Source organism: Cuculus canorus, chromosome 12 (genome assembly GCF_017976375.1).
Source record: "Cuculus canorus isolate bCucCan1 chromosome 12, bCucCan1.pri, whole genome shotgun sequence".
In the NCBI taxonomy this organism is placed as follows: Eukaryota; Metazoa; Chordata; class Aves; order Cuculiformes; family Cuculidae; genus Cuculus; species Cuculus canorus.
The window spans coordinates 18,353,549-18,368,368 of NC_071412.1; the positions used below are offsets into that span (position 1 = coordinate 18,353,549).

Below are 14,820 nucleotides of genomic sequence, written 5' to 3' on the forward strand. Positions count from 1 at the left end.
CTTTCCTTCTGGTGCTCCACCAGGTCTATTTGTCGGTCCTGACTAACAACCCTGCAGTAATTACAGCACCTATTAAATAGGACAAAGCGATGAGACTCAGACCTCAGTGTTGTTGACCATCTATTTTCTTTTCTCCTTCACCTCCACTCTTTATTTTTCTTTCCTTTTAGGAATTGATTAGGCCTGGACAAATTAAAAGCAGCACCAAATAGCATCTCATTTGAAAAAGCTGTTGCTTTAAAGAAAGAAAAAGAAAATATGTTGTGTTTGGGTTTTTTATTTGCTCTGGATGGAGTAGCAGAATCTGGTATCCCAAAGGTAGCCTGAGCAGATCCCTTTGCTATTCAGTTTTCTCTTCATTCTCAAGACTGGCTGTAAACAACTGCTGTCTTTCATTTCAAACAAAAATGAAGTTGCACTGAGAGTGTTTTACTGAGAGGTACAGAACTTCTCAATTCCTCAGTCTTGTTTAGTGACGTTTTTCCACCGCTTTGAAGAAGTACTAAACTCTATTTATAGTAAGGGAGCAGTTGTTTTGGGAACTGAAAAGCTGTTGGGATCTAGATGCATGTTTTCAACATATTTTTTGTCTTAACCTTAATGCCCTAAGCTGAGTGATCCCTGTGCCTCCCAGCTCTAACCTTGCTCCAGCCTCAAACCCCTACATTCTCACTAAATGATGCAGTGAACTTTATATGTTATTGAACTGTGGGTGTTAGGAAAAGCTTTATGAAAAAATCTAGATTAAACAGGAGATGAAACAAGTGTTTCCTGTGCCACCTGCCATCCAGAATCTACCTGCTGCAGTACAGCAGGAAAGCAGAATCAGAAAAAGGTCCTTTCGAGCTCAAAGGAGCCGCAGAATAACACACAAAAAACCTGTTTATGAAGCAGCCTAATTTGCCTTCTGTACAAGTATGCAATGAGTATATCTGAATTGAAATTCAGAGACTTCCACTGTGCCTGCAAAGTAGCACAAGGTCATTGTCCCCAGTCACTGCCTGTAAACTTTGGAGAAGGAGAAGTGGTGCAGCTCTGCTCTGCTGCCCTGTGGGAGTGCAAGCCTTGGGGGAGGAAAGGGATGGGTCATGAATCACCCAGTCTTGCGAGGAAAAAAATATGTCGAAATGAGAGTCACAGGGAGAATCTGAGATTCCCCCTGGAGAATCTGTCATGGGAGGAGAGGCTGAGAGCCTGGATTGCTCAGCCTGTGGAAGGAGCTGGCTTAATGTGTATAAAACTGGCAGGGGGGAGTAGGGGAGTCAGAACCAGGACTTTTCAGCAGTACTCAGTGAAAGGGTAAGAGGCAATGGGCACAAATTGAAGTATAAGTTCTGTTTAAGTTTAAGAAGGTTGGCTTTTTGCTGGTTTTTTTCTCCATCTTTGGACATACTCAAACCATGATGGGGGGAGCTGCTGTAGCTGGCGTGCGCTGGTTCAGGGGCTTGGATGGAAAATGCCCCTTCCAACCTCAGCTGTTCTGTGAGTCTCCTGTCTGAAAATGCACCTTTGTCAGGCTGCTTTAGTAAACCAGAGGATGCTCTGTTAAGTCTTTACATGAAGTGTTGTTACAGATCCACAGGATCCGTTTAAAGCCATGTGTGACAAATACTCATTTAGCTCCAGGTCGTGTTCGTTGGACGTGTCTGTGTACGTGTGGGTGAAAAGAGTCAATGACTCACCTATTCCATATTTAAACAGATACTCATGGCACAGTTAAAGCTGTCATAAATAAGAATCCCCAAATATGCTGTGCTTGGTTCCTCACAGATGTGTTTTAGGAACATGGGAGATGGAAGTAGCCGTTGACATGTTTAACCTTGCTACCAAAACCTGTGGTATGGGAGTGAGTTCATTTGAGCTTCGTTTTAGCCGTTGTGCTCTGCTCAGAAGTGATTTGTGAAGCAACAGTGTTTCCATAGCCACAACAACCGATCGGTTTTTCTGCTTGTGATTTCCTGTGGTTTCAGTGACTGTTGTGAGGTTGCCCCCCTCACGGATGCTTCTTGCTGTCCCAGTGAGATAAGCAACCTTCCCACGTTGGCTGGGGAATGCGGAAAGACATTATGTGTAAGAAAAAATAGAGCAGCCTCTTCCATGGAGATGAAGTTGCCCTCACAACAAACAGACATCGGCTGGGGGAATTGGTTCAACTTTTCCAAGCGGGTTCCTCCTTTACTCCCTATTTCCACACATGTCCACTAGTGGTGACTCGTCCCAGGTGTAAGCAGGGCCTCAGCCATCCATCTGCCTCTAGTCATGCTTTCTGGAGTTGGGAGCGATGCAGCTGGCCGCGCGCCAGCGTGCCGTGAGATTGTCTGCTTTCATTTGCCTTGTGTCAGTAGACACAGATACAACTGCTGCAATCCAGTCCCAATGCAGCTTGGTGGGCAATCATTTGCAAAGCTGAGATGCCGGGGCTAAAGGTTCAGCAGTGTGGTCCTTCCCTGCCTGGGAAGCTGTGCCTTGGGCGCAGGGGCTGCCCGGAGCCCTCATCAGCCCCGCTTCCGCCCTCACGGCAAACCTGCCCTGTCTCGCTTCCCCCTCACAGCCCTGCTTCACAACAGCAGGCTCTGCAGAACGTAACCTCAACAGGAAAGCAGGGGAGCTCCTGATATAGCAAGGGCTTCTTTTTTTGAGTAAACAGTTGATATGGCATTGCTTCAGTGTATTGCCTAGTAAGCCTAGAAAATGGTTCTACTGTGACTTTAGAATCATCTCTGCACTCTCGTATCACAGTTAAGCGTCTCATTAGAAGTTCTTATTTATGAAACTAATTATATTTTTTTTAGCATATATAATAGACCATCGTGTGAAAAAGCTCCAGTAACAGTTAAGAGGTTCACCTACAAAATCAGCTTTGCATTAGAACCTGATGTAGAATGTAGCCTGAAGTCAGAACAAGGAAGATCAAGAAAGCATCTTTTTTATCATAGGCTCTTTGTCTTAAGCCCCTCCATGGCTCCCACTGCTGTAGTGTCTGGCTGTAACCGCGGGTACTGCCTTGATAGGAATGTGGTAAGGAGAAGTTCACAGCAGGGCAGGGAGGCAGATCTTCCCATCTTCTGTTCAAGGCCTGCAGCACATTTGCTAGCCTCTATCTCCAGCTCACTCGAGCTTTTCAGTCTAAACTGTGAGAATCTACAAGCCCTGATCTCATCCCACATCTGAGAATGAAGAAGCACTTCAAAATTTAAGCATTTTCTTTTTTAAATCCTAATCACCTTAGGAGCTCGTGACACATTTTTGGAATTGGCTCTGCCATTGAGTTTGAGTCAAAGCTGCCAAAGGAATAGATTTGCTCCTACTCGGCTCTGGACACTTTGGAGCCTGCCCCAAAATTCAAATGCCTCCTTTGAAAGTCTTCCTCTCTCCTCCTTGCCGGGTGGGTAAGGCAAAGCCAGTAAATGATGCCAGTGAGCCCTACCCACCTCTTGGCCAGAAACAGCTGCATCCCACAAGGTTGCAATGGGAAAGTTGAGCAGCGTGCTGGAGAAAAATAAGGCAGAAGGAAAAGGCAATGATGAAAATTTCAGAGGAAAAGCAACAATGAGTACAAGAACACAGAATGAGTCTAAGAGAGACACTCAGTATTTGTGACAGAAGGGAAATTATTTTCTTGGTTAGTGTATTTTTGTAACAGAAAAAATAATGTTGCTCAAATCTCTGACTGTTACGTGATCCTGTTAACGTGAAACTAGCTGGTAACGTTCCTGTTAACATGAGAATTTACCTGCCTGTCTAATGTGATGCTAGAGAAGACAGGCAACATCTGTTACGTTGGTAGAGCAGCCCAGCAAAATGTTAATCCATCAGGCGCTGCCCAGCACTGGCTATCAAATCGATTCGTACTTTCATCTCACTGATATTTTAAAAAAAATTTTATCAGAGGATAGAAATCTTCTGCTAAGAAGCACATTTTAGTGGAGGCTTTGAACAACTTTGCCTTAAACCATTACAGAGCGTGTGAAGGGTATAAACCCAAAACTGTAACTAAAAACACACTGGGTTTAGCAGAGGCTACGAAACAAAGTAAATTTAAAAAAAAATAGTGTGAAGCTGCTACATTTAATAACAGAAAAGAGAAATTAAAATTTATACCTATTACGAGCAACCATTTGTGTTTTCCTAAAAGACAGCCCATGCTGTTCTTACTGAGATTGAGGAACTGCAGGGAGGAATGGATAGGACTCTTTCACTGCGAGCTGGGGAAGATTGGCTGCTTTTAGGGTTTCTTTACGTACTTTACATTGCAGTAAGTGCTAAGGAAACTTCTGCCCAGCCCAGAGTTTGCTGATGGTAAGAGCAGGGAGCTGTTGCTTAGGGCATCAGGAGAAGGGGGTGCAGCAATGTCCTTAGGCAGGTTCTAGGGCTCAGGGCTCTGTACTGAGTGATCGGCTGTGGTGCAAATATATTTTTTGAGTTTTAATCATAACAACAGTTTCCACTCACAGTACAAATCAAATAAAGGATTTAATTGCTCACTGAAGCAAACCATGCAGAAGCGTTTCCCTCTCACTTATGAATGCAAAAATAATTGCTGATCCTGCGATTTTTGGGACAAACTGCACACTTTTGCCACATTGTGCAATATCCTGTAAGGTTTGATTTTAAAAGACTCGTTATTGCATAGCCCAACCTACCATCCTGCTACCGGATATATTTCTGCCCTGTTAATCAAGCTCGGTGAGACAATATTTCCAGCCACACAATATTAAAAACAAAGATGCTTTCCTTTAAAGAAGGTGTTCACTTCAAAGCTAAGCTGGAATTATAGTCACGTTAGTGTGACTAAGCACAGAGGAGAAGCTTAGGGAAGAAAAGCCAGGAAGAACTGGCCTGGCCGGACTCTAAACTGGCATTAATCACCCTAACCCTGCTCCAGCCTATGCAATTTGCCCATTTTCTTCTCACTAAAGACCAAGATCTTGAAAAGAAGATATACCAAATGCATCAGTCCTAAAAGCCAGATGGCACGTTTTCAAAGGAAGGCCAAGAATGCAAAAGCTGATGCTCCCAGCGTAGCACTGGTTTGTGGTTGTCTCCTACCCCACGCCTTGGATGGTGCAGTGAGCAGCCATACAAAAGAGAAGGCTTGGAGAGTCTCGAGTAGGTGTGGTCGCACACAGTTAGATTTAGCATCAAAATCAACTTTAGTATTTCCTCATTGCATTTGTTTTTAACTGTTCAGATCTGGAGTGGGGGCGGGGAGGGCTTCCTGGAAGTGCTGGGAGGAAAGCGGTTTGCTGAAATGAGATCTTGCATCTGCCCACCTATTTCATACCAGGAGAGGATTTACCCTGAAGGGCAAGTGGAGAGAAGGAAAGCACAAACAGCAAGTACAATGTGAAAGGTCTATTCTAATTGGCCCGATAGGAAAATGGCAGGGAGAATTCATATGCATTCAGGTCTTTTATAGAGTCATGAATGGTCTGGGTTGGAAGGGACCTTAAAGCCCATCCAGTTCCAACCCTCTGCCATGGGCAGGGACACCTCCCACTGGATCAGGTTGCTCCAAGCCCCATCCAACCTGGCCTTGAACGCCTCCAGGGATGGGGCAGCCACCACTGTGCTGGGCAACCTGGGCCAGGGCCTCCCCACCCTCATGGGAAAGGAAAATTTCTTCCTAGGAGCTCATCTCAATCTCCCCTCTTTCACCTTAAAGCCACTCCCTCTCACCGTATACCTGCACTGCCTCATCAAGAGCATGTCCCAAGTTTTCCTGGAGCCCCTTTCACTACTTTGAAAGCTGCTGTAGTTCAGTCAATCCTACATGCTGGAAAAATGGTTTCCCAGGCAAGAGGCAAGCAATTAACATCCTATTTACACCACTTTGCAATATCAAGGATTTGTTGTTGGTTTTTTTCTCCTTAAAACCTTCACTCGCAGAGCAATTGCAAGAGAATCTCCCATCACCCCTGAGGAAGAACTGATCTTTCTACCTTATCACTGCAAAGAAAGAGCTTGAAAACAAGACATCAAAAGATTCTTCAACCAGAAACCAAATAACAAGAACGGAGCATATCCACTTGTTTTAGCATTTGCTGGTTTTAAGTCAGTTGTGAGTGCCCAGGCTCAGTTATTGGTTTCACTGCTAGCTTTCACTACCTGTGCTGCCGTATGGCTCCTGCAAACCATACCTACAAGCCTCGTGCATGCCCTCCTGCACCTCTGGAGGTGGGCACATAGTAGCATTTGGCACCAATTTCTACAAGCAAACATAAGAGAAATCAAGCTGTAAGTAGTGACTGTTCACCTGCTCGGGGCAGCCACTCCTAAACCCGAGGACGCTCACTGCAAGAAACGTCTCTCAGGACTATGAGACAGATAAACCCATGTCCCTTTCAAAAGCAGATTCTGGACTTAGCACAGGAACTGGGAATGGTGATTGGTTTATGTGGCTCAGATATGGTTCTTTACAATGTATTCTTCTGCCTAGAATCAAATATTTACACTACCAAACACCATGGTTTTGCATGGAGACATATTTCCTTTTTTACTAAATTCAATGTAAAGCACAGGACAGGATTAAATTCATTTTAAATGCTGTATAGAACTAAGCTGTTTTTAAAACCATTTTAAAATACAGACATATTGAATGTAGGAAACACATGGGAAATGCTCACTTACCCAAAATGCATCTTTAAACTGTAGCTGTGTCATTATTATCACTCTGTAGAGGGGGAGGAATCCTTCACCAAGTTGGTTCTCAGGGGAGAGCAGCCTCAGCCCTGAGCCTCGTTGCTCTACCCAAGCCGAAGCAGAAAGCGAAGAACATCCACAGACTTGTCTCTGCTGAAGTCAAGCTGGTGATAAATAGCATTGGCCAGTTTCAGGCAGCTCAGCGTGATGACCTAGAGCTGTGAAGGGACAGAGGGGAAAAAAGCTCTTGCTGACACCCAGAGACATGCACACACTCAGCACCCTAACCTCAAACCGGTTTCTCTTCTGGTAAACAGTTAATATTGAAATGAGGAAGCAAGGAGACATCAAATGTCAGGCTACTCCTTCCATGTGTGAATGTGAGCGGCTGGCAAAGAGAAAAAAGGAGAGCGGGGGGAAAAGGTAAAATCCAGCGATACGATTTGATCAGCTACAGGAGGAAAGAGGGCAATTAAAATGCAAAGGAAACCAGCACAATGCAAAGAGATAAGCTGGGGAGGAAATTAGAATCAAACTGCCGTGTAACGCTGCGGTCTTGCAAAGAAAAAGAATCAAAAGCACTGTACGTGCCACGTTTCTCCAGTACCTTCTGGAGTGGCAGAGCCCGGGTATTTGCATATGGGAAGCATAGCTCAAAGTTGCATTTTGCAACTGAAATGTCTTTTTAAGACTCTGGTTAAATTAAGAACACTGTGAAGTGTGCAGGTGTCTGCACCCTTTTCAATACCTCTGTGTCTGTACAAAGGAAATCTCTGATTTACCTGCCCTCATGACAATGTTTGTATGAATAAGCAAGATACGTGCAATTTTAGAAGCAAAATCCAAACTCTTGAGAACACTCGGGCTAAGAGAGCTGAGTTTATTAGCACCATGGGCCTGAAGTGAAGCTTTGCAGAGGTCCGAAGGCGCAGCGTGCCCAGCACCGCTGACCCTGAGGGTTTCGGACAGCCAGCTCAAAGAGCAACCCGTCTGTTACAGTGTGGCTCTAATGATGGCTATAAGGTGATATGTGTAACGCTTCCATGAAACCCTCTTCAAAATACCTACAGATGACCTTGTCTCTCTTTGCCTTCTTAGGATGTTTTAAGGATTCTTAATTATGTCTTTTTAAATACTCACTGGCTTTTTCAGAGAGTTGGACAAAAAGTAAAGAAAAAAAATCCTGCCGTTGTTGCCTGTGGAAAAAACATGTTCTTCCACACCAGGAACACGTCAGGACGGATTTAGATCTAACTAATTAATGTTGCTCCTGATGCCTGGGCACTGCTCTTTTCTTCCCCTCCCTGCAGCAGGCACGCGGGCAGAATGTTTAGTGGTCTTCCAGCTTCACTGAGCTCCACCGGGCACAAAGATCTGCAGCAGTTGGTGCCTGGAGTTGTCAGCAGCTGCTCCATGGGCAGTTTGTGGCTGGTGTTGTAGAGAATTGGCAAGTTTCCTTCCTGATGGTCAGAAGAAGACGGGAATGTGCAGAGACTTTGAAAGGGAAAAAGAAGTACTAGGGAAGGAGGGCAAACGAGAGAGTTTACATGGCCAGAGATGTGAAACTGCTTTGATTGTCATGAGCAGCAGGAAAACAAGCGTCATGGCATGAGAGAGGGAGAAGGAGAAATATGAGGATTCACTTGTAGTGGATCTAGCAGGTGAAGCTTTCTTTCCCAAGGGAAAATTCCCTGAAAATACCTATTTAGAGGGCATGGGCACTAGTCATAATATTTGATATGCCAAAATGTAATCTTTTAAATAATGTTGTATCTCAGCCTTCCTAAAACCAACTTCCCTCTTACTGCTTCCAAATTAGAGCTTTGGTTTGAAAAGGAGAGCTTTGCTGCTGTTGGGTTCATAAAAATGTATTGAGTGCATTTTGGCCCTCCCTAATGGCGTGCTGCTTTTCTTTCTCATTATTTTTAGGTTGGCCTCTAACCAAAAAGGCCAATTATTTAATAGAATCTCACGCTGAGCTCTGTGCCTGCACCTGTCCCACCCAGCAGTAGTGGTTTAGCACAGTGACTTCACTTGGGAGCAGCCAGGGATGCCGTATACCATAAACACAGGCAGAGAGCTTTGTGCTGTGGATAAATTTCTCTCTTACTGTTGGCTGCAGAAGAGCCTAGAGCAGCCGTGTTCCTAGTGCAGGTATTTTGATGAGCTGTCTGAAATTAGCTGGGGAGTTGGAGCCCATGGCTTTGACAAAGCAGAGCTCTTGGGTAGATGTTTGATCTGGAATTGTCACTGCTCTTGTGTCCCAGTTTTGCTGGATTATGTCCAGAGGATGCTGTGCAGAAGTAGGAGGGCTCTGGAAGAGGGAGAAAATTATCTCAACCTTGCAGTTGAAGAAACTGAAACCTATAGCAAAAGGTGCTGGTGAGTGTGTCAGGTCTAGAGGTGAAGGCTTGGGATGGGGTTAGCAGGATGCTGACCAGGGAGTCTTCTCCAGGTGGTCGTGCTTCACAGCTGCCCAGATGTGAGTAATGCATCATCAGTCAGACATGCTGGGATCCAGCACGGAATCTATAACCCCACAGCTCATTTTCTCTGTGCGCTGCAGCAGCACCTCTGCTTGGCCCCGGTATAAAAGCATCTCCCTGCAACTGGGAAATGCCCCTTTGCAGGGTCCTGGGTATGCCTCCCTGCTGCACAGGTCTGGGACAACTCTACATGGCCAACTCTCCACAGGGAACCCCAAACTGTAACACTAACCCTCCCGGTGGAGAGCTGTCCCTTTCTGCCACTTTGCTGAGTTCAAGAGAACTGGTGTAGGATTATTTCCCTTTTCTCCCAGAAGCCAAAGCATAAGAGAACACCTGAATACTTTGCAGTGGGCATCTGCTAAATCCATACTGAGCTCTTCTACTACCGCTGCTGGGTTTTAGGGTACGGTTCTTTTTTTTAAGCTTGTATCCTTTAGCAGAGCTGGAAATAGTGCTCAGAAATGGCAGTTCCCAATAGCTGTCTTACTTAAAAAACACACCGGCCTCCTGAACACTCCAGAAACTTGTTCTTGTCCCTTTCCCAAGCAAATGCGTAGGAGTAGTCTTGCAATTCTATAGTAAAGCTCATGATGAATGCTGCACGTGGAGAAAGAATCTTCCTATAGCCGTCCTCTAAACAGGAATGTGTCAATGTGGCACCCAGTAAGTGCTGTATCTCATGATGGGGTTAATGTTTGAGTGGCCTGAGCTGTGGGAAGGATGGAAAGGTTGAGTCCAGCAGGGACTGGAGGGAGGCTGAGGGAAAGGAAACAAAAATCAGTTAACTTTGCTCCACTACTAACTAATGCCCTCTGCTGAAATCACCTTGAATTTCATGAACTTTTCCCCTTCCGATTAGTTCTATAGATACATTTGTGCCGACCAGAAGCGTTTTCAGTGGGCAAGTGAGTAGGACTAGAGTGGCAATGACAAGTGGTCAGCTGCTTGTTCATTTGTTGGTTTATTGACAGGCTGGATCCTTCGGAAACCCTCAAGATCCTCATCTCCCCTTCCTCACCTCTTTTAACATAGCTTTTCATCTGATATTTGCATATAGCTCCTCTCAGAAATTCAGTAGTGCCAAAGAACAGCCTTAAGTGGAATGCTTCCCTGACAGCTGCTGCAGCTGCCTTCCCACCCCTGCTTGGAAAGGATGAAAATCACCCCTTTATCTGTTATACCTGTCGGATAAGGCCAAGGATCAGTCTCCGGGCCAGAGGGTACCAGAATGTACCATTTGAATCTGTTCTGTAGCAGAAAGTGATAAAAAGCCTCAAATTTTGGTGGGCATCGGAATGGAAGTTTGATTTGGGTTTTGTTAACTATGTACTGTCTTGAGCAAAGGTTTTTATTAGGGATTTGGGCAGCAGGTTTGGCCCTGACAGTACTTAAAATATGAAAACAGCATCTACAAACAGGGTTGTACTCATCCGGGGCTTCAAGCAAGACATTCTTCACAGCTAATGTTTCTGATTTGGGAGTCTAATGGAGTAGGCAATAAACCTTTATAGTCTGCATCAAAACATGATGAAAGGAGACTATGAGAAGTATTAAGGCAGTATATAAAGAGATGCTGAATACTCAGATAATTCTAGTATTAAGCTGGTTGTATTTTTTCTGACTCCTCAAGTACGTTGTGTTCCCTCAGAATTGTTGTTTTGAAATGAGAGTGGAGAATAGAAGGCACTTCCACAGCTTCGAGGCTCAGTAACCATCACATCTAAGAGATACAGCATCACAGCGATTGCTGTAACACGGTCCTGTTCAAAATTAAAACCATTCAGCCTCTGGTGTCTTACTGAGTCCTGACGCCTGGAGACACCACCAGCCATGGAACCACTTCCAGAGGAAACCACAGCTGAACCAGACACGCGTTTCAGCTGGGGAGCTGCACCTGCTGTTCCCATTTCCATACAAATGGTTATCAGAATTTCAATGTGAGACTGTTAGAATTATCCACAATCTTGCCAATTTAAACACTTTTAAATCACCTCGCCGTCTGTGAGGAGCCTGTCTCTGTTCCCATGGAAACAGAAACAGCAGCCCCCGAGCATCCACCTTGATTTGTTACAACTCCTGGGAAGCCGTCTGTGGCTGCTGGCTGGAAGCTGGTTCAGCGTGCTCTGGGGTCATCAGCCCCGCTCCGCTCTCAGACACGCTCCCTTCGCTCCTCTTAGGAGGAGCTGTTTGAACAGCCTTCAAACACACTGGCTCACAGCGCAAAGCAGTCCTGCTGGCGTTCTGCTTCAGTCAAACTGACAACTAACATAAAGATTAATGCATAGACTACATTCTTAACCAATATCTCTCGTTTCATAGCAGTTTCCAACAGAGGCCTTTACTGAAAGGAGGATGTCCCTGATGTTCTAGCCAAGAGACAGATAATGTGTTTGCCATAACTATGGAGAACATTAATAGATTTACTCTAAAATTAACATTGTGGTGCTCTGTACATCCTAAAATTATTGTTCGTACCACAGAAACGTGGGGTTGTTTTGTGCTGGGTGTGTGTTTAAACATGGTTAGCAACCATCCTCACCCCTGAAAGTGTTTCAGAGACAAAAGAAGGGGGAGAGAATCCGTGGGAAATGGCAATGTCACAGAGGCTTGAGTGACGGAAGCACTGTTTGGGAGTTCTTTGACGAGAGGTATAACCACTTTGTGAAAGGGGAAATGAAAACATTTGGTTTTCTACCTCCCCTTCTTGGCTGGAGCACCTGCCATAGGAAAACAACCTGGGAGAGTTGGGGTTGTTCAGCCTGGAGAAAAGAATGTTCTGGGGAGACTTTAGAGCAGCTTTCAGTATTGAAAGGGGCTCCAGGGAAGCTGGGGAGGGGCTCCTGATCGGGGAGTGCAGGAACAGGACAAGGGGGAATGGTTTGAAGCTGAAAGAGGGGAGATTCGCATTCATGATTCTTGTCACAACATCAGGTACCTGCAGATAGACACTTTCTATTTCTCTGGTGTCTTTTCTATGTTTTACCAACACACTTCCTTTCTCCATTCCATTAATTCAAAGGAAATCGCTATTCATTTGCAAGTATTGCCTATTCATTAGCCAGGCAGGCGATGCCTGCGGCACTGAAGAGGTTTCCACTTCTCAGAAAGGACTCTCTGAATGCTTCAATTCTGGAAAGAAAGCAGGGTATGTGTTTTACATTCAGTTACACAAATACTCTTTATTGTTTTTCTGAGGCGATGCAATTATTTCCTGAAGTAAAGTCTGATGATGGCTTCAAGTTCATAGAGACATTAGACAGAAGTTTAGGATGTGCTTTGAAAAAAAACCTCACCTGATTTCAACTGCGGGGAGTATGTGCATTGGCACAGCTGTTCTGAGTGGCGTTTGCAAAGATGAGCTTGGAGGTCTAACAAGCAGAGGAATTTTGTTTTCTTCCTGAGTTTAGCTAGTACTTGTTTCTCTGAAAGTCTTTCTCACTTAAGACATTGTCCAAAAACTCATCCTAATGCATGTTCCCACAGAGATGGGGACTGCCCGAGTCAGGGACAATGGATTTGGAGGGCGAGAATGAGGTTGCCTTGCCAACCAGAATGCTCAGTCTCTCTCTAAGAAAGCGGAGTGGTTATTACATGCAGACAACGTGCTTTTACCAGCTGTACTCTTTGAATTGGGAATATTCTGCATGTGCTGCTTACAAAGGGAGACCAGATGTAATGGGGCAGAGAACTACAGCACAAGGCGCTTAGGGGCTGCCTCCTCACCTCAAACCTTAGTGTACTGACAAAGAAAATGCGATGCTTAAGCTTCACATCATCTCTCTTTTTATTCTTCCTGTAAGTCAAAGCTAAGGTTTCTGGTTTGAGTTTCAACTTTTTGGTGTTTTCTGGCATGGCTGTTTCGAGCTATCCCAGCTGAATATAACCTGAATTGGGCTCCTAAATCTGCAGGTAGAAATTGCCATTTAATTAAATGAAGTTTCGTTCCTCAAAAGTGGATTCTGGGATGAAATGTAGCATTAGCTGAATCTGTTCTTGCTTTCTAAAATATCCCTACAACTTGGTCTTGTTTGGTGAGCTTTGTGATTGGTGAGAAAATGAGAAAGAATCAAAGTCCCACTAGTGGTGGGATAGACGGAGACATAGAGAGACTGCGCCAGTATTATGTCCTCACGGAAGCTGTCACCAACAGCCCCCTGGGTTTCAAAGTCTCTTCTTGTCTGTGGCCACGGAGACGTAGAAGGAAGAACAGGACCCATCAGTGTGCTGTGAAGAGGTCTATTTTTCTGTAGGATACAAAGGACAGAAGCTTTTTGAAATCAAAGCATCGGGTTTAGCTGACGGAACAACAGCACAAGACACAGTCCTCGTTCCAAAATGTCTTCACAGTTGAGCACATGTGGTTCTAGCGAAGTTTGAATATTGTGCAAAAACTGCTGTAACAGCTGGCAGCAGGGCGGGAGCTGCCAGATGCTGCTCCCAGCCTTCGCCAAACCAACCTCCTGCAAAGAAGAGGGCCCACAGGCAGCGTGCAGAGGCCAGCCCGGGTTCCCTGTGTGTGATTTTGCAGGCTCTGGTGGTCCCAGATCCGGTACCAGTTGTATTCTATTCTATTCTCTAAATAGATAGAATGATGTCCCAGTGCAGCGCTGAAAAGCTCTGCTCTGACTCATTTATTAAAATGCGAGTCACTATTCTGTTTCTCTACAGTGACACTGGTACAAGTTCTAGGAGAAACTTGGCTTCATCCCACTTTTCCCCAATACACTTAAAAAATGATCTGTGAGGGTCTCTGCGATGTACAGCCCTGAAAGACCAGAGCTGCTCTCATGCAGAATACTGGGATAGACGCCCCGGGATGCAAGTGGTGGATTGCCAGTCTGGGCAGCCTGAACACTCGATTAAACTATCAAAAGCCACAAATCTTTCTAAGATTGTGAAAGCGCTATTAGGCTTCTAATCCTGAAGTGAAAGAAGCTTCATTTTAACATCATGATCCGAAATCAATAGAAGTCTACATTAATTTTCTCTAGGAATTACAGAACCGTTCAGCAGAATACGGCATTGTTAAAAGACTGAGCTTAGCACTTCTCTAAATCCACATTTCAGTTACATCAACAATTAGATTGTTTCCTTTTGAAGTGCAGGTTTTCTGTGCCCGTAAAATGACATTATGAGCTGTAAAGTGACTAAAGCAGTAGTCCTAATCTTACAGTGAGCTAAGCTCTAATAATACCTAACATGATCTGCTTACTGAAATACTAAAATGTGCAGTAAATTGGATGTTTGGCACAGACGCCGAGATGTGGACTGTACAAATGCTGTGCTGTTAGGGATTTTACTCGTCTTGCTATACCTCTTCTTGCTCTTAGCTTATGCAAATGATTGCAATCCAGGAAACAAGACTGAGCTGAGCCGAAGAGCAGAGGAGAGCGGTATCCTACCACAGGCATTCTTTCTCTCTGCCCATTTTGCAAGCTGAACTTTCAAAGTTGCTGACAACGTTTTTAATACCGAGTATGCAGTTGTATCTGTCATTAAGACTTGTTTAAAAATGCCATAAAGACTAACAACAAATGGGCAACTATATATATAATTTTTCAAACCAACAAAGATGACAACAACTGTTTTAATGTTCTTGGACATGCTGGATTAATTAAAAAAAAAAACCCCATCAGTTCCCACCAACCCCGCAGCAATAGTTGTACTCACATTCCCAGAGCTGAAACAA

At 44.7% G+C, this 14,820-nt stretch overlaps 1 protein-coding gene across 1 annotated transcript in view; it reads right to left on the reverse strand.

The window, feature by feature from the left end:
• The window catches only part of PSTPIP1 (proline-serine-threonine phosphatase interacting protein 1), a 53,170-nt gene extending 46,024 nt beyond the window's left edge, over positions 1 to 7,146 (reverse strand). Inside the window, exon 1 of the mRNA XM_054077602.1 lies at positions 6,631 to 7,146. Coding sequence (XP_053933577.1) covers positions 6,631 to 6,663 — 33 coding nt within the window. The 5' untranslated portion in view covers positions 6,664 to 7,146. The remainder of the gene's footprint in view (positions 1 to 6,630) is intronic.
• Positions 7,147 to 14,820: the final 7,674 nt, after the last annotated feature.